The sequence below is a fragment of the Lactuca virosa genome, chromosome 9, assembly GCF_052849685.1.
Source record: "Lactuca virosa cultivar CGN04683 chromosome 9, Lactuca_virosa_CGN04683_v6, whole genome shotgun sequence".
Taxonomy (NCBI): Eukaryota; Viridiplantae; Streptophyta; class Magnoliopsida; order Asterales; family Asteraceae; genus Lactuca; species Lactuca virosa.
In genome coordinates this window covers 159,484,634-159,508,831 of record NC_136434.1, presented here as the reverse complement: position 1 = coordinate 159,508,831, position 24,198 = coordinate 159,484,634, and the positions used below count along the sequence as shown (strand labels likewise).

Below are 24,198 nucleotides of genomic sequence, written 5' to 3'. Positions count from 1 at the left end.
GGGGCGGGTTCGGGGCGGGGCATGGTTTCCCAAACCCGCCCCGATATCTTTCGGGTATCTTATCGGGGCGCCCCATTGGGTTTCGGGTTTTCCTGTCGGGTTTCGGATATCTGATCGGGTTTACAACAATTCATAACGAAATCTTTATTTTGTTTTAGGGTACCCCAATGTCTTATAAAAAATACATGTTCTAGCATCTCTTTTAAATTAAAAGAGTAAATTACACGAGTGGTCCCTATGGTTTGGGGTAATTTGCGTGTTTGGTCCCTAACTTATTTTTTAACTCGGGAGGTCCCTACTATTTGTTTTTGTTACGTGCTTGGTCCCTATTGTTTGTTTTTATTACATGTTTGGTCCCTATCTTACCTAAAAAGACTATTATTTAAATAGGAAAAAATTGTGGGGTAGGTAAGGTAAGGTGAGGGGGTGGGGTTGGGGGTCTGTTTATTTTTAATAAATTAAAAAATCAAGGCAAAATAGTCTTTTTAGTTAAGATAGGGACCAAACGCGTAACAAAAACAAACAGTAGGGACATTCCGAGTTAAAAAAAATAAGTTAGGGACCAAACATGTAAATTATGCTAAACCATAGGGACCATTCGTGTAATTTGCTCAAATTAAAAGTATGATGCATCACTTTTAATAAAATAAACTAGATGTTATGTTAAAAATTATTTGATTCAAGTTTAGTGTAATACGTCAAAACATAAAAAAAAAAATGATCATTCACACCGGATTGTTAATAACTAAAAAAATTGTCCACAATAAGTATTTTATCTTTGAACGCATGCATTTAACATTAAAAGGTTTCAAACATATATATATATATATATATATATATATATATATATATATATATATATATATATATATATACTAGCCGTTTACCCGCGCCAAGCGACGGGTGCGAGTAGATTCTTTCATAAATTAGTTTCTAGAGACAATTAATTTTTTGTGAAAAGCGACAAGCGGCCAATAGTTTCTTTGTGGCTGCTGGAAAAATATGTGGGGTGATATTATTAATTATAAAAAAAAATACCGACTGAACTTGATATTCCTGGAAACCGGGACCATTTTTGAAGATTTTTTCTTTTGTATCTTTATTTTGGACATAAACCCTTTGGTGATATTCATTGTAATATTTCTTCTTTTATCAACCCAAAAAAACAACAATTTGTTCAACAAGTGCACATGTTTATCAGTAATGCAAGTAAAAAAAAAACATTATCATAAATTGTGCATCTCAATTTACTCAATCTAAGCCATTTTGTTTAGCCACACACACATACCAGTAACACTTCTATGAAATTATTATTTCTCACATTTAACCCAAAATGGATAAATCCAATAAATAGAAACATCCATTTAATCATTTTTTTTATCAATCAAATTAATTACATTTACAGTCGACAAACGGAAGATAGATTACGATTTTTATATATTCCAACTTCTTTGATGTTTTAAACTTTAAAAAATTATGCTACCAATTCTCTCAAGTTAATAGTTACTTTGCACATAATTTTTTTTATCAAAAAAGAGTGAATATTAAGGAGGGCATATTTGTCTATTCTAATTTTATAATTTCGATGCATTTGATATTCAAATATAATTAAAAATAATGAACACATATCATTTTTTAATTTGATATGATATATAATTCACGCTTCTTGGTTTTTTTATTTTTAAAGACAACACTTGAACCGCTAAGTAAACATGTATTTTTGTAAGATGGACCATTTGATGATAATACCCTTTACATGTATAAACATCAAATAAATTCAATGTCTACCGCAATTCAAAACCTTTGTTTTATAAAGCATTTCACAACCCACTCAAAAAACCTTTGAATTTCTTGTAGTAAATGACTTATTTCAAAACATTTCATACTAAATCTCACATTTCTGTCAAGAAAAATGATAACAGTACAATCACAATCATGTCAAGAAAAATCTCATTTCTGTCCCGTTTTATAAAAAACAAAGTTGTAGATCCATCAACTAATTTGTAAAATTTTACAAAACACACCGAATTTTTACCCCTGTATATATAACAACAAAAAAATAATAAAAATGCCAAATTTGCCCCTGGAGTGAATAAAACTCCCAACCTGGTGTTAAACTAAGAAAATAACATGCAAACACACACACACATTCCATTTGTAGCAAAGAAAAGTAGGTCAAGAATACAAGCTTTTTCTCTTTTGAAAAAAAAAGTAGGTCAATAAGACATTTTTTTAAATGGAAAAAAATCAATTTTTCACTATTTCTGTAAAAATAAAAAACAAAAGTCAAAGTGCAATGCTATTAACATGCAAAAACAGAATTAACACAACCATTTCTCTTACAATATCCTACAGAAATGAGCATTTAGGCATGTACTTGTGTGTCAACCTGTTTCATGTTCGTGAATATATCGCAAATTGGACCTCACTATACTATCAATGAAGAAATATTACAATAATAATAAAAAATGGTAACAAATTTAATCAAAATAACATGTTGACAGTATAGATGCACACATCATGCAATTAAGAAGAAAGTGAAGGTATTTCTATGATTTTGGGGTAAACTTTAGGTTGGAAAATTTCAAAATTTCAAAATCTTTCTTAAAGAGAACCAACGGATACATTGTAGCACCTGGTTCTTGGTATGTATTTTTATTTAAGTATTTTGCATTTTTGGCCTTGGACTCGGCGAGTTGAAGGACCAACTCGCCGAGTAGAAGCGGGATGAGGCGCGGGATTTAAGTGATGGACTCGTCGAGTCGGGTCCCGGACTCGACGAGTAGGCTCTGACTGGACAAAACCCTAATCAGAGGGTTTGTACCCTATTTAAAAAACCTTATGCAGCCTCCATCGCCCCTTTATGCTCCCAGAAACCCTCCATAGCAAACCCTAAGTGTTTTGGTGCAAGATCTAAGGCTTTTGAGTGATTTTGGTGGTTTTGTTCACAAGGAAGAAGGAAGAGCATAGAAGGATCAAGAGGGAACTGAAGGATTCGAGTTTGGTTCATCATTTGCAGTCTTTGAGAGGTATAAAGTCTGTACCTTATTCTTTCATTTGATAAATCCCTTTTTGGGGAGATTTAGGGCTTTTATAAGCCATTTTTGTTAACCAACCATGATTGCAAACATGGTTGGGGGTTAAGGCTTTGGAATCAGGTCTTTAAAGGGGTCACAAGGCAGATTTTGGTTGCTTTTGCACCCAAGGAAGGCCCCATGCAACACTAGAGCCATTTTAGAGCCTTTTTGGCTCAAAAGTCTCATGCATGTACGTAAAGTTCGTAACTTTACGTGCTAGATCGAGCTTAGGGGCTTGGATCTATCATTTGGTCAAGTGTTGTACATCAGAAATCGAGGATTTAGGGTGTGGATGTTATCGACTCGGCGAGTCCGTTCTTGGGACTCGACGAGTCCAAGGCTTTGAGCCCCATATCTGTTGAGGGTCAAAGAACTCAGTTGGGTGTTAGAAGGGTTGTAGCAGGACAGAAAGGGCGACCCAACGCATTGGACTTAGTTTTAGACCTGGAGTTCATGGGACTCGACGAGTGCTAGAACAGACTCGGCGAGTCCAAGGCAATCTCCTTATGATTGAAGATGAACTCGAAGAGTTGTTCATACAACTCGGCGAGTCAAGGTCAGAACTTGTTCATCTGATGAAGGTGAACTCGACGAGTGTTCATACAACTCGGCGAGTCGGATGAAGGTTCATTCGATGTTCATATCGAAGAGGAACTCGTCGAGTCGTCGCTAAACTCGACGAGTATAATCGTGGATGAGGACAATTGAAGTGATAGGGACTCGACGAGTTAACAGCCCAACTCGGCGAGTCGGGTCAACTGGAAGTTGACTTTGACTTTGACTTGGACTTGGTCAGGGGTAAAATGGTCATTTTACCCTAAGAATAGATTCAGACTCTGATTAAGTGTTTTGTGGGGATTGTAGCCGGAGGATTTCCGGAGCGGCAACAGACAGAGGTTTCCCGCACAGATTATCAGCAGCTACTTGTACGAGATGAGTTACCTTCCAGTAGGGATGGGTCTAAGGCCACAATACCGGCCCACCAAAGAGGAGTATTTAGAAGATGATTGTCTTTGTGATAATTATCTTGGTCTGGTTACATGCTTTGGTCATGAGTTTTATTTGTATGATATGTTACGTGTATGATAGGGATTGGTTTCCCTGATAGCGGTCCTTAGGACCAAAGGGTAGGTCAGTACCCGGATATGCCTGACTGTATGTTTATATCATGTTGTTGTATGCTAGTGGTAAGGGGTGGAATAGTCCCCAGTTACCGGTTGAAAGATACCGATGACAGTTACCGGTTGAAAGATACCGATGATGATTACCGGTTGAAAGATACCGACGATAATTACAGGTTGAAAGATACCGAGGATATTGTATGGTACGTGATGATTACCGGTTGAAAGATACCGATTATGATTACCGGTTGAAAGATACCGACGATGATTACCGGTTGAAAGACACCGAGGATATTGTATGGTATGTGGTATGATGGGGGAACTCACTAAGCTTTGTGCTTACGGTTTCGGTTTTGGTTTTAGGTACCTCTTCGTCTAAGGGGAAGGAGCCGGCGGCGTAGCATCGCATCACACACACACATGATTTCTGCATGGAGTTTTCTGGGATGTTACTCTGATATGTTATGATTTTATGACTTGGGTTTTCAGACATGATGCATAGTTTTATGAGATGATGTGTTTCCACAGTATTTTCTTATGAATGTTTTTATGAGTCAATTAATTAAAAAGAAATTTTTGGACCTTAAAATTGGGATGTTACATACATAAATTACTTTGTCATGTCTTACATTGAGGCCATGATTAAGCTAAATGTAGAAAATAGCAATATACTCTATGTCTTATATATATACGCATAGACGCATAAAGCCACAAGCATACATACACACAACACCCTCACACATGTTACCCAAAAACCAAACAAAATTACCATAATTTAAGAAGTTTCACCAAAAATATTCAGAATCGAGTCCTAGAGTTTTTTCACCTGAAACAATACATACATACATCAGTGAATATCAATAAAGTGTAGCCCACCACAGATAATACTATTAAATATAAAAAAAATTATAAATAAAAAAGTACAACTATAGTATACCCTAATCCTAATTAACAAATTGGAAAAATGAAATGGAAAAAATTGAATTCATACCAATTGGAACATTATGTTGACTAAAAGAAGCTTGAAACATTGCATTCATCTCCGTCTCTTATTCTTTCACTTAGTCAATTTTCTATTCATTAAAACAAAAAAACATCAGAACTAAAACCCAAATAAATAATAGACAAATCTTAAATGATTCAATTTAAAAAATATTCATTTTCATCTTCATTCCATTCTCTTGTTTTGTTTTATAATTTGCAAATATTGTTGTTGCTTAACCATCACTTATTTCCGTTGAAACTATGAAAAAAACAAAAAGCAGCTACCAGACCAAACTCTGATTGGGGGTGAAGATGGAAGGAAGCTGATATAGACAAAGGACCACGTTTTTCATTGAAACCTACACTACCACGGAATAAAATATAAGAAATCCATTGAAAGCTTACCTGATTTCATGGATTACGTATACTATGAGGTTCATATTTCTAAAAAAAGAACCATTCTTGACCTTCTTATGAACCATCCTGCCAACAGAACTTCTAAGAGTTAAACAGACCTGCAAAATGAATTCGAGAGGCTAAGTGAATTTGCAGCTTGTAAATAGGTTTCAGATGAAGAAGCATTTATACAGGCACATGGCGTGCAACATACTAACACATAGACATTTGAGAAAATTCCCTGCAAATTTCAAATATTATTTTTGTGATAAACTTCATTTGTTTATTAATCAAATTGGCCAATCGAAGGTTACCAGTGATTGTAATATTAACAATTTTTACAAATAAATTGACCAAATAAGTTTAACAAATAAAATAATCTAACATATTACTAAGCAATTGACAATTAAGAGCCTTACTGGAAAAAGAAAAGAATGAACAAAATATAAAAAAAACTTGGCCCTATTTTTGGTCATCCAAATTTGGTGGGAGTGTGGTTAGGTTAAATAGATATGAGAAGGGAAAAGTATACAGTTAACCAAATCAAGAACAAATAGTGTATGTGCGCAATTGGGGAGATTTAGAGGCAGAGAGTAACGAACACAAAACAAAAATCATACCCGAAATTGGGCCATAGAGGAACGCAAAACAAAATCTTATAAATCTGTAAAATAACAAAGGATTAACATGTTTTGTAGCCATGGCTGATTATCATAAACAGAAAGATGAAATAATTTTTATAGATCGGTCCAGATCTTCTTAAGTAAGGTCGAGAGAGAGAGAGAGAGAGAGAAGGAGACAGAGAGAGGGAGAGAACAAAAATGAACCTCTGTGATGCCGATGAAAAGGGAAGTAGCAGAGTCATTAGATACGGGAACGATGTTGTGCTAGTGTTTCGATGTTGGGGTTTGGTGATGTTATGGCGGAAACGTTTAAAGTAGTTGTGACCGGTAGATCAACATCGGTAGGATCTGGAGAAGAAAGCTATGACGATGGCAGTGGTGGGATGGCTTTCGAATGCATCTCAATGGGTTTTTGAGGACGATTAAAGAGCAATGTATTTGTTCCGATACCACCGTGTAGTTTACATCCATTGATCGTGGATCCTAAAAAATAAAATTGTATGTGACTGGAAACCATCGATGAATTTAAGAAGACTGGGCCGAGATAACTGGGATTCAAGTTTGAATATAATTATAACTCCTTAAATGTTGGTAAGAATCGGTATTGAATGATACTATAATTCTTATCTTGACTTTTTTACTTATTGACCAAAAGTATGATTAGGTAATGCATAAAATGATTGTATGTATTGCAATTTCATTTCTACCTCTTAAAATTCAACTTTTGACCAAAAAGTATGATTTTTTTAAAATTTAAATCTTCTATATTGGGTAAGATAAGGATGTAGGTTTGAATTTTTCAATATTAATTTTACATTTGTACTTAATGCATTGTATTTTGTAATTTGTTGATAAATGTTTGTACATTCAGCTTAAAGGTTTGGACGTCTTAAATCTATTTTTAGAAATAGTAAGATTTGTATAATACTCTATCCGTCCCAAAATTATAGTCCATCTTTCCTTTTTGGTTTGTCCCAAAATAATAGTCTACTTCTAAAAATGAATAACATTTTTACCAAAATATCCTCTCATTATTACTTAACCAACTAAGCATTTAATGGAACATTAAATGCAAAGTAAGGACAAAACTATCATTTTATTAAATAAAGTTAATGGTAATTAATACTTTTCTTAATATGTGTGTTTTTTGTCTGTGGAAAATAATATTGGGACGGAGGGAGTAAGATAGTATATATATATATATATATATATATATATATATATATATATATATATATATATATATATATATATATATATATATATAATCGGGGCGGATAACGACCCGTTACCCGAACCGAAATGTTCGGGTTTCGGATTTCCCCGTCGGGTTCAGGCTTTTTTGCCATCCCTAATATGGATGATGTGGATGTGTGAAGCAACAAGGTGCCGAAAAGGATTTGGATTTATTATATTCGAAAAGAAATCCATAAGATCATTCTGATCCATTGGATATGATCCAGATACCCCAAAAGATTTGAAACCGAATTTTGATCCAATTAAAAATCCTATAACTTTCATCCAAAATCTAGAAAAAAAAAATCCGAATGAATCCTATCCAAGGGATTATCCAAAATCCGATAATTTCAAGCAAAAAGTTTTGGATAAATCTCATCTAAATTATATTTATCTGATTTCCGTATATACGGTTTTATCTTTGATCAGATAAAAATGAACCAAATACAATATATAATTTATGGAGAAATTAAATATCCTCCTACTTTTCCTCCTAATTATCTTCCTACCCACTTTAAATGATGACAAGTGTCTTAAAATATAATTAATTTTATCAAAATATGACACATGTCACCATTTCAAATGGGTAGGAAGATAAGTAGGAAGAAATGGTAAGAGGATATTAATTTCTCTAATTTATGTCATTGATCCCAAACATGACAAGTATCAAAGGATTCCACCCCTTTATGGGATCAAGGGGCATGATGGTCCATTCATAGCCTTCCACTTGTAAATAAAAAATATGTTCAGACTACAAGTGAGGTGGAAAAATGTGTTCCAATGCATATTAGTGTAAGGGGTTGAATTTGACTAAGCCAATATTGGATTATCCATGTCTTAACTTTCCAACTTATTTAGGCTTCTGAAATTTCAGTAATTTTTCAAGTTAAAGTAATTTCCAAAGCTCACGAGAGCCTTCTGGAGGGCTCTACAAAGGCTTAAGTTGGTTGTTTTTCTAGAAATTTCGGAGGTAAGAGGCTTTCTAGAAATTGTTTTCATGTAGAATATCCATAGGCTTTCTAGAAATTGTTACTCATGATACTAGTCGCATTTCTCTTAAATATTAAAATAAATAAAATAAAATGTAACCTACTATTATTTATGACCTTTACAAATGCAAAAACCGGATATAGTAATTTGTCTTAAAAAAAAAAAAAGCGAGCGAATCAGGTTTTCATTTGATTTTTGAACCGGACCGGGCCCATGCAATACAGCCCGGTTTGTTTGGCAATTTAAAACCGAATTAGGAATTACGTACGATCACAAAACTTAGAAATATCATATACATGATACATCCAGCAATATGAACCTACACATCTTCCTTCAATGAAGAATATGTCTCAGAATTCGCGACACATATCCGAAGAATCACACATAACCATCTTCTTCAAAGATCTCTTGCTCGGATCTTCCATTATTTTTTCCTAAAACCCTATAAATTTACATAAACAATTTGCATCATTAAATTGATCTATATTCTATCCGATTTCACATGTAACGTACAATGGAAGCTTTCGAATTTAGGTTTTCCTATGTGTAACCAGTTACACTCATTCCAATGGTGGTCTGCAAGTGCCGAAAGGTACGCCTTCTCCCTTCCTTCACATCACGTCGTAATTTTACACAATTTAACGTATTTCCTCAGTTTGATTGTGCGAAGCGACTGGAATGTAGTTTTCTCAGTAACAATTGAAGCTTTTAGATCAAACCGAGCTACTAAATTCATATTCCAATTGCTGTTAATTTTGGATTACAAATTCCAATTCGATAATAGTTTGATAATCGAGAGCTTATTCAACGATGTTATACGTTTATTGTTGCTTTGATTGAGAGGTAATGAAATTGGAGATTTTCGTCACAGGCAACTAAATTGTACTGCTTCGTCCACAAGGTTCCTGTTTGTGGTGAATGTATATGTTTCCAGGAACATCAAATTTGCGTGGTATGTTGTAGTCACATGTATATCATTCTGATATAATCATAAAATTGAGCTTCTGAATGACACAATTTGGCTGATTTTGTAGGTTGGAACATACTCAGCATGGGTAGTTGATGGAGAATATGATTGGCCTACAAAGTGCTGCCATTGCCAAACTGTGCTCACAGAGAGCAATGATCCTCAAACAACACGATTGGGTTGTTTGCGTATGTTATATTGCACTTGAATTTTTATATTGATATTCATCTTCTATGAATACTAGATTACTATGAATTGCTACATTACTTATTATTCTTCTTTTATCTATGTGTTTTCAGATAATATACATACAAATTGCTTAGTTTCACATATAAAAAGTTTTCCTCAAGATACTGCTCCAGATGGATTTACTTGTCCAGCATGTTCAACTCCAGTAAGATCCATGTCTATGGTTCGTTTTTATGTAGCTTGTTATCTGCTTATATAAATCTTGATAGGAAAGGTTGTAAACTGTTAAAAAAATGCTTCTCTTTTGTAGTTTATTAAAAAATTCAACATTTTGGTTGCTTCATCTTTGCAGATATGGCCTCCTAAAAATGTAAAAAACTCAGGCTCCCGCCTGCATTCACAGTTGAAGGAAGCAATTATGCAGGTAATTAGTATTTGTTTCATTGCAATTCTTATATGCTAACTTTTCAATTACTGTCTACTGTCTAATCTGTACAAAAAGACGTGAATCCCCTTCTCGCACTAAACATTTTTGTTTTACAGAGTGGAAATGAGAAGAGCTTGTTTGGAAATCATCCAATTTCATCACCACCCAAACATTCTCATGGACCACCTCCTGCTTTTGACTCTGATCCTTTAAAACCAAAAAGTTCCCTCTGGAAACAGTTCTTCAAAACCTTCAAGCATTAATGTTGTGGAAAAAGATGCTCCACATGAACCCAATTTCTCAAAAAGCCCAAATTCTGGTGCTACAACAAGAAAGACTACTCCACAAGGTGAAAAGCAAACATCTGAATTCTCTTATTATGCAGATGATGAAGATGCTAATAAGAAGAAGTATACAAGAAGAGGTGAGCATTAAAATTCAATATTTATTTATTATTGTATCGTGTAATAATTCTATAATTATGAATGTAGGCAGTTGTTGTGACAAGTTTATGAGATCATTGGTACCTTTTTGGTCAAGTGCTTTGCCTACTTTACCGGTAACCGCACCTCCTAAAAAAGAGGGAAATGCAGATGACACGTCATCGCGTCACCATAGACCATCAAGAATGGATCCAAGAAAAATACTTCTCGTCATAGCAATCATGTAAGACATGACATGACAGAACAGGTTGCACTGCGTCTGACATGCATCGGACTGAGACTGGGACTAACGTCGCTGTAACAAAAATTGCAACTTTTTGCCATATCCAAAAAGATGGAACAAGACAGGGAACCGCTCTCGATCTCTCTCGTTTGTGTAAAAAGACGTAAATGCCCTCCTCATATTCATCATAAAAAATAACCATCGAAAGCTTGTGTAGTCCTGTCCTGTCTCATTTAACAAACGCAGCCTTACGGCTGCGTTTGTTACACAGGACAGGATTGGACAAGCTTTTGATGGTTATTTTCGATGATGAGATGCGGAGGGTATTCACGTCTTTTTACACAAACGAGAGAGATCGAGAGCGATTCCATGTCTTGTTCCATCTTTTTGGATATGGCAAAAAGTTGCAATTTTTGTAATAGCGACGTCAGTCCCAGTCTCAGTCCGATGCATGTCAGACGCAGTGCAACCTGTTATATCATGTGTACCAAGTTATTACCATTTTTTTTGTTATAAAAAAATTATAAAATTATTGATGCAGGGCGTGTGTGGCAACAATGGGTGTTCTGTATTACAGAATCGCACAACATGGTTTGGAGGATAAGTTGGTTGATCAGGTAGTGCAACAGTGACATGTTTTGATACTTTGATCGAAGATCATCTCATACTATTCAGAATCATGATTTGATTGATATAAAGTGGATCATTTGTTTCATGAATAGTTAATAAATGATAGTTTCGAGTTTTATAGTAAGCCAACAGTTTCTTTCTTGATTAAATTTGATTCACATAGATACAAAACATGCGTACACATTTGCAAGTATAATTTGTTGATTTTTAATTAATCTATTTTGCAAATGACTTCAATGTTATAATGTATTTTGTTGATTTTTGTGATAACAATGTTAAACTATTCTCAACTAAATAAACTAGGGCTAAACAACTTTTAAAATCAGTTATTCGCTAAAATTAATCGAAAGTGGAAACCATGTTTAAAAATGAGTATGTTTTCAACTTTTATCACAATATGACTACTTAATGCACGAAAAAAAATCTGACGGATTTTCAATATAGTTCATGTTAAAATGATGGAAATATGATTAGTGAAGTTGATTCGTTATATAACGTGATTGGAAGATAGCACATGATAACAAGATAAAGGCTTTTGAGTTTATATTCCAATTAACGTCGTTATTTCAAATAGATCAATAGAATATGTTGAATAGTTTTTGGATTCCAATCAATGTTGTTATTTATGTCTATCAAAAATTCGAATTATATTTATATACATGTTGTTTTGATATTGGTCTCAACACTTATTTATTTATCGGTTTGATATTTTTTGGTATTTTTTTACAATATGTTTATTAATTATAGTGTAATTTCGGGAAAAATATGTGACATATCATTAATACTTTAATAAAAAGTACATAATAAACACATGCTAGAAAACGACATGTTACATCAACAAACCATCTAGCATGTGTGCTATAATTGTAAAAAGCACTAGCCTCTCTAATATTTGCACCTTTATTGGAGAATATATGCTTCATTTAATAAGTAAATTTTGATATTAATAATCAACATGTGCATTATGATTCAAAAACACTAAATCCGGAGACTTCTTAAAATTATTGGTTTGGGATTTAAGTTTTAGTGTTATGGTGATATTGTCTAGATGACCCAATTGTAGGTAAATCTTGATCATTGATATTTTGTGGACGATCATTAAAAAAAAAAAAAGTCTTTAGGATTGCTTATTTAAGGTTTGTATTAATTTTAGTAATCCATTTGAAATGTACGTTTTATTAACTTGTACGATAGTTGCAAAGGTGTTGTAACTCATGTGGATGAATCAATTTATTAAGTGGAAATATTAATTTCCATTAGTTTAAGCACCGATGGTAAGTATTTTTAAGTGTTCAACTCAAATAAGATAATAAAAAATATTATTGACTTAAATAGATAAATTTCATAAGTATTTTTCTTGTAACTTATATGAAAGTGTTTAGAACTTATCTAAGAGTGTTTATGATAACGTGGAAACCAATTTACCTTATCTTTTACCAATTTTTAACTTTAAAAACCATATGAATTTTATCCTTGTTCTTATTTTTTCTTGACCAAATATGTGTATATTATTTTTCCATTTTACTGGTATCTTCTTTTGTCATTCTACATGAATAAATATAATTTATCAGACACTAAAAAAACAATTTATCTGCTGGTTGTCTTTTGGTACTATATAAGCTAAGCACTTTTACAAAAAATTAAAAAAATTAAAAAAAATTAAAAACAATTTTAAATAAGCAATCCCAAATATCCCTTAATAATTTAAAAATAATACTTTCTCATTTTATGACTTTATACCTTTTAACAATATGATGTGATATACATGTTATAATCAGTATATAAATTTTAAATGAGGTAATCCAATATGAATACTTTTGATATTTCTGGAATGTACACACAAAAATGATGTTGAACATGAAAAATGAGGCTCACTTGGCTCTTCAAAGTTCAAAGAGTTGATAAGTTTCTGATATATTGTGATGAAAATTGAGAAGTAACGAAAACCAACCCTTTGTTTTATATCATTAAAGGTATTGACATACACACAATTTCTTAGATTTAATTAAACTTCATTACACTAAATACAGGCCTTTAGCACACCTCAACATTAACTATAATACATACCTTTTTATCTCTATAATTAGTTCAAAGTTGTAATACTCGATATAAATTTAAATATATCATTTAGATCATCTTATTTTATCTACATAATGATGTAAATTTAATCCAACATATATCGGACATGTTAAATTTTTATTTTCAAAAGCCGTTTTTATTCGCCGCTATAAAGCCAATTTTTTTCTTTATATCAATAAAAATTTACAGCTTTCATACATTATACCATTGAAATATGAAGCTATACGGATATTCCACTACACATGAATTTAATATCGAACAATCTAAAAACTAATTAGATTGTGCTAATCATTATAAATCACCAAGTTGAATTGTAATTCCTAATTTTTATCTTAATACAAAATATCATTAAAAAAACAAAATTCAACCAATTTCTTATTTTATATAAAATACTAAACGACTTCACAAAAACTAATAAAATAATCTCAATCCCATAATTCTACATCCACTCAACATGTTAATCAAAATTCCATAATATCGATCCAAACGCTGTTTTTATTTATTTTTCATTTTTTCATACAACACTTTTGCATCGAAAATGCGTTGTTAAAATATAAATTTGACCGATCACATGTTGTATATTGCTTCCGACTTGTAACTGAAATAATAATTAAAAAAATAAATAAAATGATATGACAAGCTTTTAACCATACAACACACCATCAAATTTTCCTATCAAATCTCATCCCCAAAACATCCAAACTTGACAAAGTTTTCTACACTTTCTTATCATGATAATGGTACACCGTACACAACAAATTCATGGGTTGGATGTACAAGGGTATTATAGTAATTACCCCTCAAACACATCACCATATAGTTCCAACGAATCATCCAACACTATTTCCTTTTCTTTTTTTCTTTTTTTTTTTATAATTTCATTTCAAGCACGATTTTCACTAACATGATTGGGTACTTCACTTTGGTTGTCCAATGGCATGTATTGTGCCATAATCGCTCTTATCTCCGAATCCATGTAAGTCTGAAATTTTTACACCACAAACAAATAAGAACCTACTTTCATTTATCTCTTTATTTACATATTTCTACTTTCAATTTTTTTTCTTTGAAAAATCTACCAAATAATAATAAGCAAATTAATGAAAAGATATGCCCTTTGGTGACTTACCCTTAATCTATATTTGTAGACAAGATATGCTCCACCAGCAACCGAACCTAACACCAATAAAATGATCCAAACAGCACTCCATGCAGATTTTCCTTGAACAGCCCTTTTGCCTAATTAGAAGGGCAAAAACGGAATTTTACTTATGGTGGAATGATGAAAGGAATGGAATGAGTTTATTAGATTCCGTGATCATGTATTGAATGTTGGTATGATTTTTTTTTTTATATTTTATATGGAATAAGAAAAACAGCCACCGACTAATTAATGAAAAATTAACAAAATGGGAAGAACGGAATGGTCCATTCCATTCCATCTGGCAACGGAATGAACGATTCCATTCCTTTTTTGATTCCATCAGACCAAAAAAAAGAAGGTGTACTTACTTATGCATGTATCATGGTCTCTTATATACAAAAGGTCACCACTACACGTGCACTCATAGCTTCCCCATGTATTCTTGCAACTACATTCAGGACATTGACATGCTTTCTTCTCTTTGCATTCATCAATATCTGTCACTCAAGGGCAAAATCGTAAATTTCTCTTCTATCCACAATAAATTTAAAAAGAAAAAACATTAATCAATTACCTTCACAACTTTTGACACCATCACCTTTAAACCCAACAGGGCATGCACATTTCCCATTTCCACTATCCTGTATTTTTATAATATGTTTTAAAATTTATTTTTTTTAATCTATAACTTTAAAAAAAATTAAATTATAAAATTTGAGAAAAGTACAAACCGAGCAAGCGGAATATGAATGCCCATCTCGGGTTTCATGCCAACATCCTCCGTTATTGATCTTGCAACGTCCGGGCCCACTTGCTACAATAATTTTATTTTTATAATATATTATTATTATTATTATAATAATAATACAATATATTATTAAAAATTTACCTTCACAGGAGGTATAACCATCTCCTTTAAATTGTACACCATCAACTAAAGGGCATTCACAAACTCTCCCACGAAAAGTGTCCTAAATATGTAGATAATAAATATAAAAAATTAAGCAACATAATAAAAAACATATATAATAATAATAATAATAATAATTCTAAAAATTACAAAATGTACCTTGCATGCAGTGACATTGGCAATTTTGTCATGCCAGCATCCACCATGATTCTCCAAGCACTCATTTGTTTCCACATCTGAAAAAATAAAATAAAATAAAATCAGATTAAGGTCAGTTTCTTTTTTCCCATTAAATGCTCTGAATGTGAACTGTCAGAACATGGTAAATGACCATTTCACCCTTCTCAAGTGTCATGTGTTATGACCTATAGAGAATGTTTTTATTTTTTTTTCCCATTACGTGATGTATACATAAAAACTATCCCTTTTTTGGACTGAATAAGACAGTCACTAAATGACCATTCTACCCTTCTCGAGTGTCATGTCATGACATATAAGGACTTTTTTCATCCAACTAAGTGTTGTATACATAAAGACTATTTTTTTTTTGGACTAAATGAACTCTCTGTATGTGAGTAAATGACCATTTGACCCTTCTCAAGTGTGGTGTCATGACCTATAAAGACTTATTTTCACATCCATTAAGTGTTGCATACACAAAGACTGTTTCACTTTTGGGGCTAAATGATTGTCTGAATGTGAGTGAATGACCATTTTACCCTTCTCCAATGTCGTGTCATGACCCATAAACTGACGGATTATATCTTACCATCACTCAGACAAGCAGCTGGCTCAGTTGTTTCTTCAAAACCAGCACAAATGGCCTTCAAAACAGCACCTTTCTCCAACTTTCCTGTAAAAAATAAAAATATTTATAATAAAAACACATTTAATTAATTTTCTCCTTCAATGTGAACATATGCAGACACAAAAAGCTAAAAACTAACCTCTGTATTGTCGATTATTAACAACTAGTGTGGGCAATATGGTCACATCACCTCTTGACCCTTTCCCAATCTGCCAAAAAAAAAAACATAATATTTTTTAATTAATCACTCAAGTATTTTATATAATCGCCCTTTATGTAAAAAATATTACTTGAGCATCTTGTTCTTCTTTGAGGAGAGGATTATCAGAATCTGCATTAGGGTCTCCCATACATCTCTCAATCTTCTTCAAATCAAGTCCTGTAAAAAAAATATTCATTTTCCTTTTTCAACCTTCCATTTATACATTTTACAATAACAATTAGAAAAAAAAATCACCTAAAGAATTGATAACCCCATCAGCACAATCTTTATTATACTTCTTTTCCTTCATTGGACACCTTATTTGAAAATCCGTAACATAATCCCACCAAACCCATGGCTTTTTTGTCTCATTTGCCACTTTAAAAACACAAAGTTGCCTCAAATTTTCAATAACCACATCTTTCCCTTCATACCCTTGACTAAAATCTTGTTCAGGGTCAGGAGCACAATACCTCCCATGGTTTATACATTGTGACTTACATTGTTTACTTATTGTAAAAGCTTGAGGACAATACCATGTTATATAATGAGGTGTAAACAATGTATACCCCCCTTTTTCTAAAATTTGTGCTGCACCTTTGAAATTTTTAACAAAATCCATTAACATATCACATTTTATTCCACATTCATCGTTGCTATTTGTCCAAAGTTCGTATTCTACACGATCATCTGGATGTGGGACCGATTCTCTCCAGTCAAGGTTTACGTTGACCATGTCTCCATCACTTATGGATTTTTTTAATTTTTCTCCAAATGATTTGGAGATTAGGGCGGATGGAATTGTTATGTTTTCGATGTATTTTGATGATGCGCTGTCTTCTTCCGGTGTGTCCATGGTGATTAGCGGCTCGTCGAGGTCGTCTGCTACCAAGACTGCGGATGCGCCTGCGTTTTGCGCGTTCCATACTTTTAACGCGAAGAAACAGTCTGGGTGGAGAAAGAATATGAATTGTGATTATCATAAATATAAAACCGGTAGATATTGGTTCAGTAGTGTAACTTACACAGTTAAACTACTCAACCAAATTATACCCATGTTCATGAATTCATGAACATGGGTATGTTCATAACTAAACATACATATGGACATGGATGTTTAGTTATGATCATCGCATACACATGTTCAGTTATGAACATGGAATGTTCATAACTGAACATGAGGAAATATCCCTAAAAGAATATAATTAAAGAATAGACAGCTACCAAATTATCCAAAAACAAAGAATAGGCAACAACAAGATCAGTGCTCAGATAATACAAACCGTTTTTTTTTTTTTTTTTTTTTTTTTTTTTTTTTTTTTTATGAATCAGAAAAAAGATCATGAAAATTACGAACCAGGAAAGAGTAATCCAAAAAGGAAAGTCCAAATTCATTATGGAAAAACAATTTGAAGCAACAACAAGAAACAAGCTTAGGTTTAGCTAGAAACAATAATAAAGATACCTAAGAATAAACAATCGAAAATCATATAGTAAAAGTTAATTGCATACCTCCACGATCGAGTAAAACAAACGTCGGCAAAGTACCAGGTTTGGCTTTAAAAGCAATACCAAATTCATCGAATTCACGACAACCTTTTCTGTTTTCTTTTGGGTAACTCACAGTTCCGGCCATACTACCACCGTATTGAGGAATACCGAAGTTGCCGATGGCACTATCGTGATTTCCCTTGATGCTTTCTGGTGAAGATACTGTTAAGCTGTTTTTTTCCACTACGAAACGACCCATTGCTGATTGATGATAGAAGCAGCTTAATAATATGAACCCTAGAAAGAGTTTCGTCATCATCGATTCTCGACGCAATACAGGGATTGATGTGTTCGAGGATCTGTGAGTGTTTGTGTGTGCGTGTGATGGGGGGTCTGAGTGGGTGAAGTTTTTAAGTAGAGATTAAAAACCCGAAGTTGGAGATTTGGGGTTTTGTTGTTGAATATGGAATTGATTGGCGAAATAGTTTACAACATCTGTTGAAATTTGGTGTTGTTTTGAAGAAAAAATGTTAAACGTGTGACCGAAGAACGGAAAAAGGGTTTCAACTTCAATCAATCACTGTTGTCGTATACTGAATTTTCTAGTGTTCTCCTTGTTGACTACAATTCTATAAACATTTTTCCCCCAAAATGGAGAGAGAATTTCACAGTTTACAGATGGAGGTCAAAGTCGGTAACTTTTGACTTTGACCAAACTACCCCTTTGCATATTTCCATCATTTTTTTTCAGACGCACACGACGGAGCTCCGCTGCCACCTGTCGCGACACCTTCATTAGCACCGCCACCGATGAAGTCTCCTTATTTTTGCATTGGTTATATCTTCGTCTACATAGACATCTAAGCGCGAGATTAGCCATATGGATTGATTATGATGATAATTTATGGAGCAATAAATACGATGGTGGAAGCTATGGCTAAGGTGAGTACCACGAAGCTCCGGTATCGCGCGTCGCGCCACCTTTATCACACTGATGATTGATGAAATATTCGTATTCTTCATTGATTTTACTTCTACACAGACATCTAGGAGTGAAATTAACAATGTCGGTGATGATGATGATTCATGAGCAACGAGTATGACCATGAGAGTGGTGATGGTTGTGATGACGATGAGGCGGATGTTTGACGGATCCACCGGCGTCTGTGAGGCGCCGATAACCCTCTTCAGTGCCTTAGACTTGTAATGCAAAACTGCAAGACTGCAAGTGAAGTGGCTACAGCTTATATGTCGGAAATGATCAAAGTTTAGAACATTAATAAACATTTTTATTTTATTTTTTATTTACAGAAAATATTATATAGACAAAACTTCAGAATTGGTCCCTGTGATTTTTATAAAATGTCAGGTTGAGGACAACTTTCAAAAACGCTTCAAATTCTGACCGTGGTTTTACAAAGTTGCAACTTTTGTCATTTTTCAACATTCTATTAGTATTTATGGATTAAGTATAGGGGTGGAAAAAGTCAAAATTAGGGATGTCAACCGGGAAAAATAGGACGGGGGTTGCATCTCCCGCTCTCACCCTCAAAATTTCCTCATTCCTCCATCCATGCCTCTGAAATTTCCAGTGTCCTGTTCCCCCGCCCCGATTGATTTTGGGATGGTTTTTTTATTGGGCTAAAAGAAGTTTTTTTTTTGCTTAAAGATGTTTTTTGGATTAAAAATACTTATTTATAATATAATTTTACATGTTAAAAACAAAAATGTTATCACATCTCAAAAATGTTATACTAACAATTTAAAAACATGATTTTTTTTTGTTGGATTGTGGAAGCTCAATAAATGTTATCACATCTCAAAAATATTATACTATATATATATATATATATATATATATATATATATATATATATATATATATTAACGGGACCCCCATGGTGGGTTCGGGAAGGGACTGCCCACCCCCGTCCCCACCCTTGAAATTAAAACGGAGGTTAGATTTCTCTCTGCCCCCGTTTTTTTAACAAATATCCCCCATATGTGATCGAGCCCACAGGTTCGGGGTCCCACGAGACTTTTTGACATCCATAGTCGACATGACATGAAACGAAACGAAATTGAAAGAATCAAATTTCGAATTTGTGTTGATGTCGTTTTCATGTTCAAATTTCGACACGATAATAGCATGAAATATCATGTTCATGTTTCAACCACATAAACAAGGTAACTCGAGCATCCATGTTGAAGATACTGCCTAGCCCTGGCGGCCAAACAAAAGGTAGAACCAACTCTAGTACCCTCCCCAAAGATGATTAGTTCTCCCTTACTATGGGTACGAAGTACCATTAGCTGGCGTTTACAGTCGATCAGTGCTCCGAACCGGCTCAACCAATCCATACCCACAATCATACATACATCCCTCATCGGAATAGGAATAAGGTCTATCGGAAATCTCACACCAAAAATCTCTAACATACAGTCACGGTAAACATCCAAGGCTAAAACCGTGCGGTCATAGGCGATGGCGACCTCTAGCGGTCGATCTAATGATCCAAGGGAAACATGAAAATCCCTATTAAAAGACGAAGACGCAAAAGATCGACTCGCACCTGCGTCAAACAAAATTAACGCATGTAATGAATTGACTAGGAATGTACATACATAAGCATGGATATATGCATACATGAAAATATAAATTGGCAGAAAGATAAATAAATACATACCGGTAACGACGTCCAACGTCGCCCTAGCCTCCTCTGCTGTCAAATGGAAGGCTCTCCCTTGGGCATTTAGGGCCTCGGCCTTCCCCTGGCGTCCATCAGTAATACGTAAAGTCGCGGGAGCTGGAGTCTACATTGATCTCAAGGCAAGTAGTGGGTAATCGGTTGATGGAGTGCAGATATACCTATCAGTTTTAAATTTATAACCTAACAAAACTTATCAACTAATGCACTTGTAGGCAGTGGACCTAATTAGATTACGGTAAAGAAAAGTAAGGCGGGTGTCGATCTCAGGGAATGGTATGTAGCTAGTAAAATAACTACTAAAATTAATCTAGAAAAAACAACTAAAGTGGGGGGTATTTTATCTGATTTTGCAAGTCCAGATTTACTTAACTACTTCAACTAACTAACGTAAACAACTAACTAAAAAAGATTGTAATCAAGAGAATGAAGACACTTTCATGTAGCTTTGAATCCCCCATTTGCATATGGTTAATTTGAAGACATGGATTAATTCAGTCGGTTACCAATGTAAAATTTATTAGAAGTCTTGGTCCGATCTCCTAACGTTTCACCAATTCATGAACTACTATGCAATGATCATATACGAGTGGGCATAGAATTGATTATTTAAGATTATTGGGTTATGTAATATATATCTAAGATTAATTTTCTATGATCAAGAGTATGATCAAATTATAACACAATTAAAGTTGTTATCTTTATTATATATTCTTGGATTTGGTCCATCACAAGATCTAGTAATTTAATGTTCATAAACAACTAGGTAAACTAGTTCATGCAATTAAAATGGTTATTCAACTACACTAAACTTGAAATCTAAGCAACAAAAATTAAAAATTTTAACATGATATGTATTGATAAATCAAACACAAGTTAAACCAACTTCATAAATCCATGTAAATTAGAAACTAACTCAAAGTATTAGGGTTCATCATCACTAAATGAAAGCCTAATGATTTAGCTCATAATTGCATAAAAGAAACACATAAACACATAAGAAAGTAAATTAGACATGATCAAATCTAAGCAAACCGAATGTATGATGTGAATTCTTGCTACAATCTTCTAAACTCTTGATCTTCAATCTTCTCCTCCTTCTAAAGATTAATTTTCGCAGGTTTTATGTCCAAAAGTCATCTAAAACTCCAACATTCATCCTCAAACAAGGTCCTCATTTTCCTCGATAGGACCATCGTCATCAATCTCTTGGGCATCCTGGAGTATGCCATCATCGTCAGACTCTTCATCCTCAGATGGGTCATCCTCATTTGGGTTATTAGTTGGAGCATCTTGGGGAAAGTATGGATCCCCAACCAAGTGCATCGAAACTTCTTGTAGCTCCTCAGGGTCGGCAATCTTCATCCAAGCGGGATGGTCAACAGGCAAATCTTCCATCTACATAAAAGGGTTTTAAGTGTGTTAGTAAGTTTTTAAATGTATAAGTATTAAAATTACATAAGTGTTTTAAGGTTGATACAAAAGGTTCTAAGGTACTAGGTATCGCAACGGATCTTGAGAACATTCTTCAATCTCTAAAACTCTCAACCATTGTAGTCTGTCAAACTTCTTGCTCAAGGTTGGTTGTGCATCGGCCCGACCATAAATAACATAGGCACGCATTCCAAGTTTATTTGTGGTATAGCTTATGTACAGTACTAACCTTAATTGAGGCGTCTGACCTAAAGGGTTGAGTTGGTAGTTTTAGTTGAAGGGATGTTTAGAATTTTTATTAAGTGTTCTCGTCGCGGGTCAAAGCATATATAAACTCTTATATATTATGGTTGGTGGGGTTTGTAGTATTATTAATTTTTGTTTTGTACTTCCAGACTACCAAGCATAGACGAGGGCCAGACATGAAACACCGGAGGGCAGGACCATTTTAGCAATTAAGCCATTTTGAACTCCAACAACCTAAGTAGCCCTTCAAACCAGTTTCCCCGTACCCTAAGTAGTCCAGAAGTAGTGTTATTATTAATAATACTTTTATTAGAAGCTATTTGTTATAGTTGTATTCCTCTTTCAAGGATACGAGTTCTCTATAGCCAATTTAGCTCTAATACCAATCTGTCACACCCCCGCCCGAGGCGGCGGAACATGTCAGGTTGTGCGACTAAGTCCATGGATCATAGATAAACTGAATATATAGCACAAATACAACAATAAACAAAACAACATTTGTATTACATCTTTAAGTTTGAATACAGGGTACTTACACATAATAGTAATACATGAATTGCCATAATAGATAGGCTTAATAGAACAAAAACTACAAATTTAAAGTGCCTGCAATCCATCCATGATTTTCCCAATGTCTGAATATGCTTGAATTCACTGATTCCCTGAGAATACATGCAGTTTGAAAGTCAACACAAGGTTGGTGAGAGTTACAAGTTTTCTGTTAACCGTAGTAATATACTTTAACAAGTCTAAAAAGTATTGTCTTTGTAAGTATAACCATACTTAAAGATAGTTTTGAAAACAACCAAATCCATGGTTTGTAGGAAAACGAGAGTTTTTAGTTAATGTTTATAGTGAGTCCTATAACCGAGCTATGTGACTGAATGTACCCCCTACAACGCTTCATTGGACGTTGCAGTAACGATTGTAGACACTTATCACCTGCTTTTATTGATCAATCGAGGTTGTAGCTAGCAACCGCAGGTGGGGATGTCAACCCCGTATAGATCTATACATATGTATCACACTCCGAAGATTAACGGTTATAGTAGTGTGGGTATACTAAGTGTTTAGACTTATCTAATGAATATAGTCTCACTAAAAAACCCTTAACTAAGGTAGTTGAAAAAGCTCTCAGCCTAACTTATATGTGGATAAGTTATTAGGCATAATGAATTTGTATAGAGTTTACGAAAGTATAATTGATATACATTTAAGTATACTTCCTTGTATAAACTATGTATTAGTAAGACATAAGTTATTTAGATAGTTGTAATATCCTAACAATATGTCACATGATTATCTTGATATTGGAAACTAGTATAATGGCAAGCGATGATTTCATAACTAGTATAGTATTCACATAAAATAATAGCATTATATGTGTATTTTGTATAAATTTATATCATATTTGTAACATCCCAAAATTCAAGACCAAAAATTTCATTATTAATTAGGTTATTATAAAGCCAACAGTATAAGAAAACATCCATAATAACATCCCATGTCAAAACCAAAGTGTCAATAATCAAAACATGTTATCATAAACAATATCAGAGTGTAATCCCAAAGATCTCATGTGCGGAAAATCATAGTGTGATGCGCTGCGATTGAGTCGGCTCATTTCCTTTGAAAACGAAGTACCTGAAACAAAAACTGAAAACCGTAAGCACGAAGCTTAGTGAGTTCCCCCATCATATCATATACCATATACACATAATGCCTATCCCTCGGTATCTTTCAACCGGTATCGGTCTGGCATAACTCGAAGTTGGGCTCCCCTTCGGTATCTTTCAACCGGTATCCGGGAGCTGGCCTCCCCTTCGGTATCTTTCAACCGGTAACCGGGAACTAACCTCCCCTTCGGTAT

At 33.9% G+C, this 24,198-nt stretch overlaps 1 protein-coding gene and 1 pseudogene across 3 annotated transcripts; one reads left to right on the top strand and one right to left on the bottom strand.

Annotated features, from left to right (window-relative positions):
• The first annotated feature begins 8,733 nt into the window (after positions 1–8,733).
• Positions 8,734–11,455, top strand: LOC145138544 (uncharacterized; annotated as a pseudogene). The gene is made up of 8 exons (XR_013721587.1): positions 8,734–9,019; positions 9,299–9,379; positions 9,462–9,582; positions 9,694–9,788; positions 9,936–10,007; positions 10,127–10,434; positions 10,502–10,676; positions 11,218–11,455. The product of XR_013721587.1 is annotated as an uncharacterized LOC145138544 (transcript).
• A 2,571-nt stretch (positions 11,456–14,026) lies between these two features.
• LOC145136344 (vacuolar-sorting receptor 3-like) lies at positions 14,027–18,547 on the bottom strand. 2 transcript variants are annotated; one of them, XM_079070477.1, is made up of 12 exons: positions 17,962–18,546; positions 16,705–17,397; positions 16,538–16,626; positions 16,387–16,456; positions 16,209–16,292; positions 15,599–15,675; positions 15,419–15,500; positions 15,261–15,343; positions 15,104–15,170; positions 14,898–15,026; positions 14,515–14,624; positions 14,027–14,367 (listed from the first exon to the last, which is right to left on the bottom strand). In XM_079070477.1, the coding sequence occupies exons 1-12, from the start codon at positions 18,257–18,259 to the stop codon at positions 14,269–14,271; spliced, it is 1,881 nt and encodes a 626-aa protein (XP_078926603.1). In that variant the 5' UTR covers positions 18,260–18,546; the 3' UTR covers positions 14,027–14,268. The 2 variants fall into 2 exon arrangements, with proteins under 2 accessions (XP_078926603.1, XP_078926602.1); XM_079070476.1 differs by having other exon boundaries at positions 15,261–15,500; positions 17,962–18,547.
• Between the last annotated feature and the right edge of the window lie 5,651 nt (positions 18,548–24,198).

What these genes read in the sequence shown, in the direction of transcription:
- LOC145136344 (XM_079070476.1), bottom strand. Translation starts at nt 18,259, where the DNA reads ATGATGACGAAACTCTTTCTAGGGTTCATATTATTAAGCTGCTTCTAT. An exon ending in AAGAAGAACAAGATGCTCAA is followed by an intron (nt 16,457 to 16,537) that starts GTAATATTTTTT and finishes TTTTTTTGGCAG; the next exon opens with ATTGGGAAAGGGTCAAGAGG. An exon ending in TGGTGTCAAAAGTTGTGAAG is followed by an intron (nt 15,027 to 15,103) that starts GTAATTGATTAA and finishes CTTGAGTGACAG; the next exon opens with ATATTGATGAATGCAAAGAG.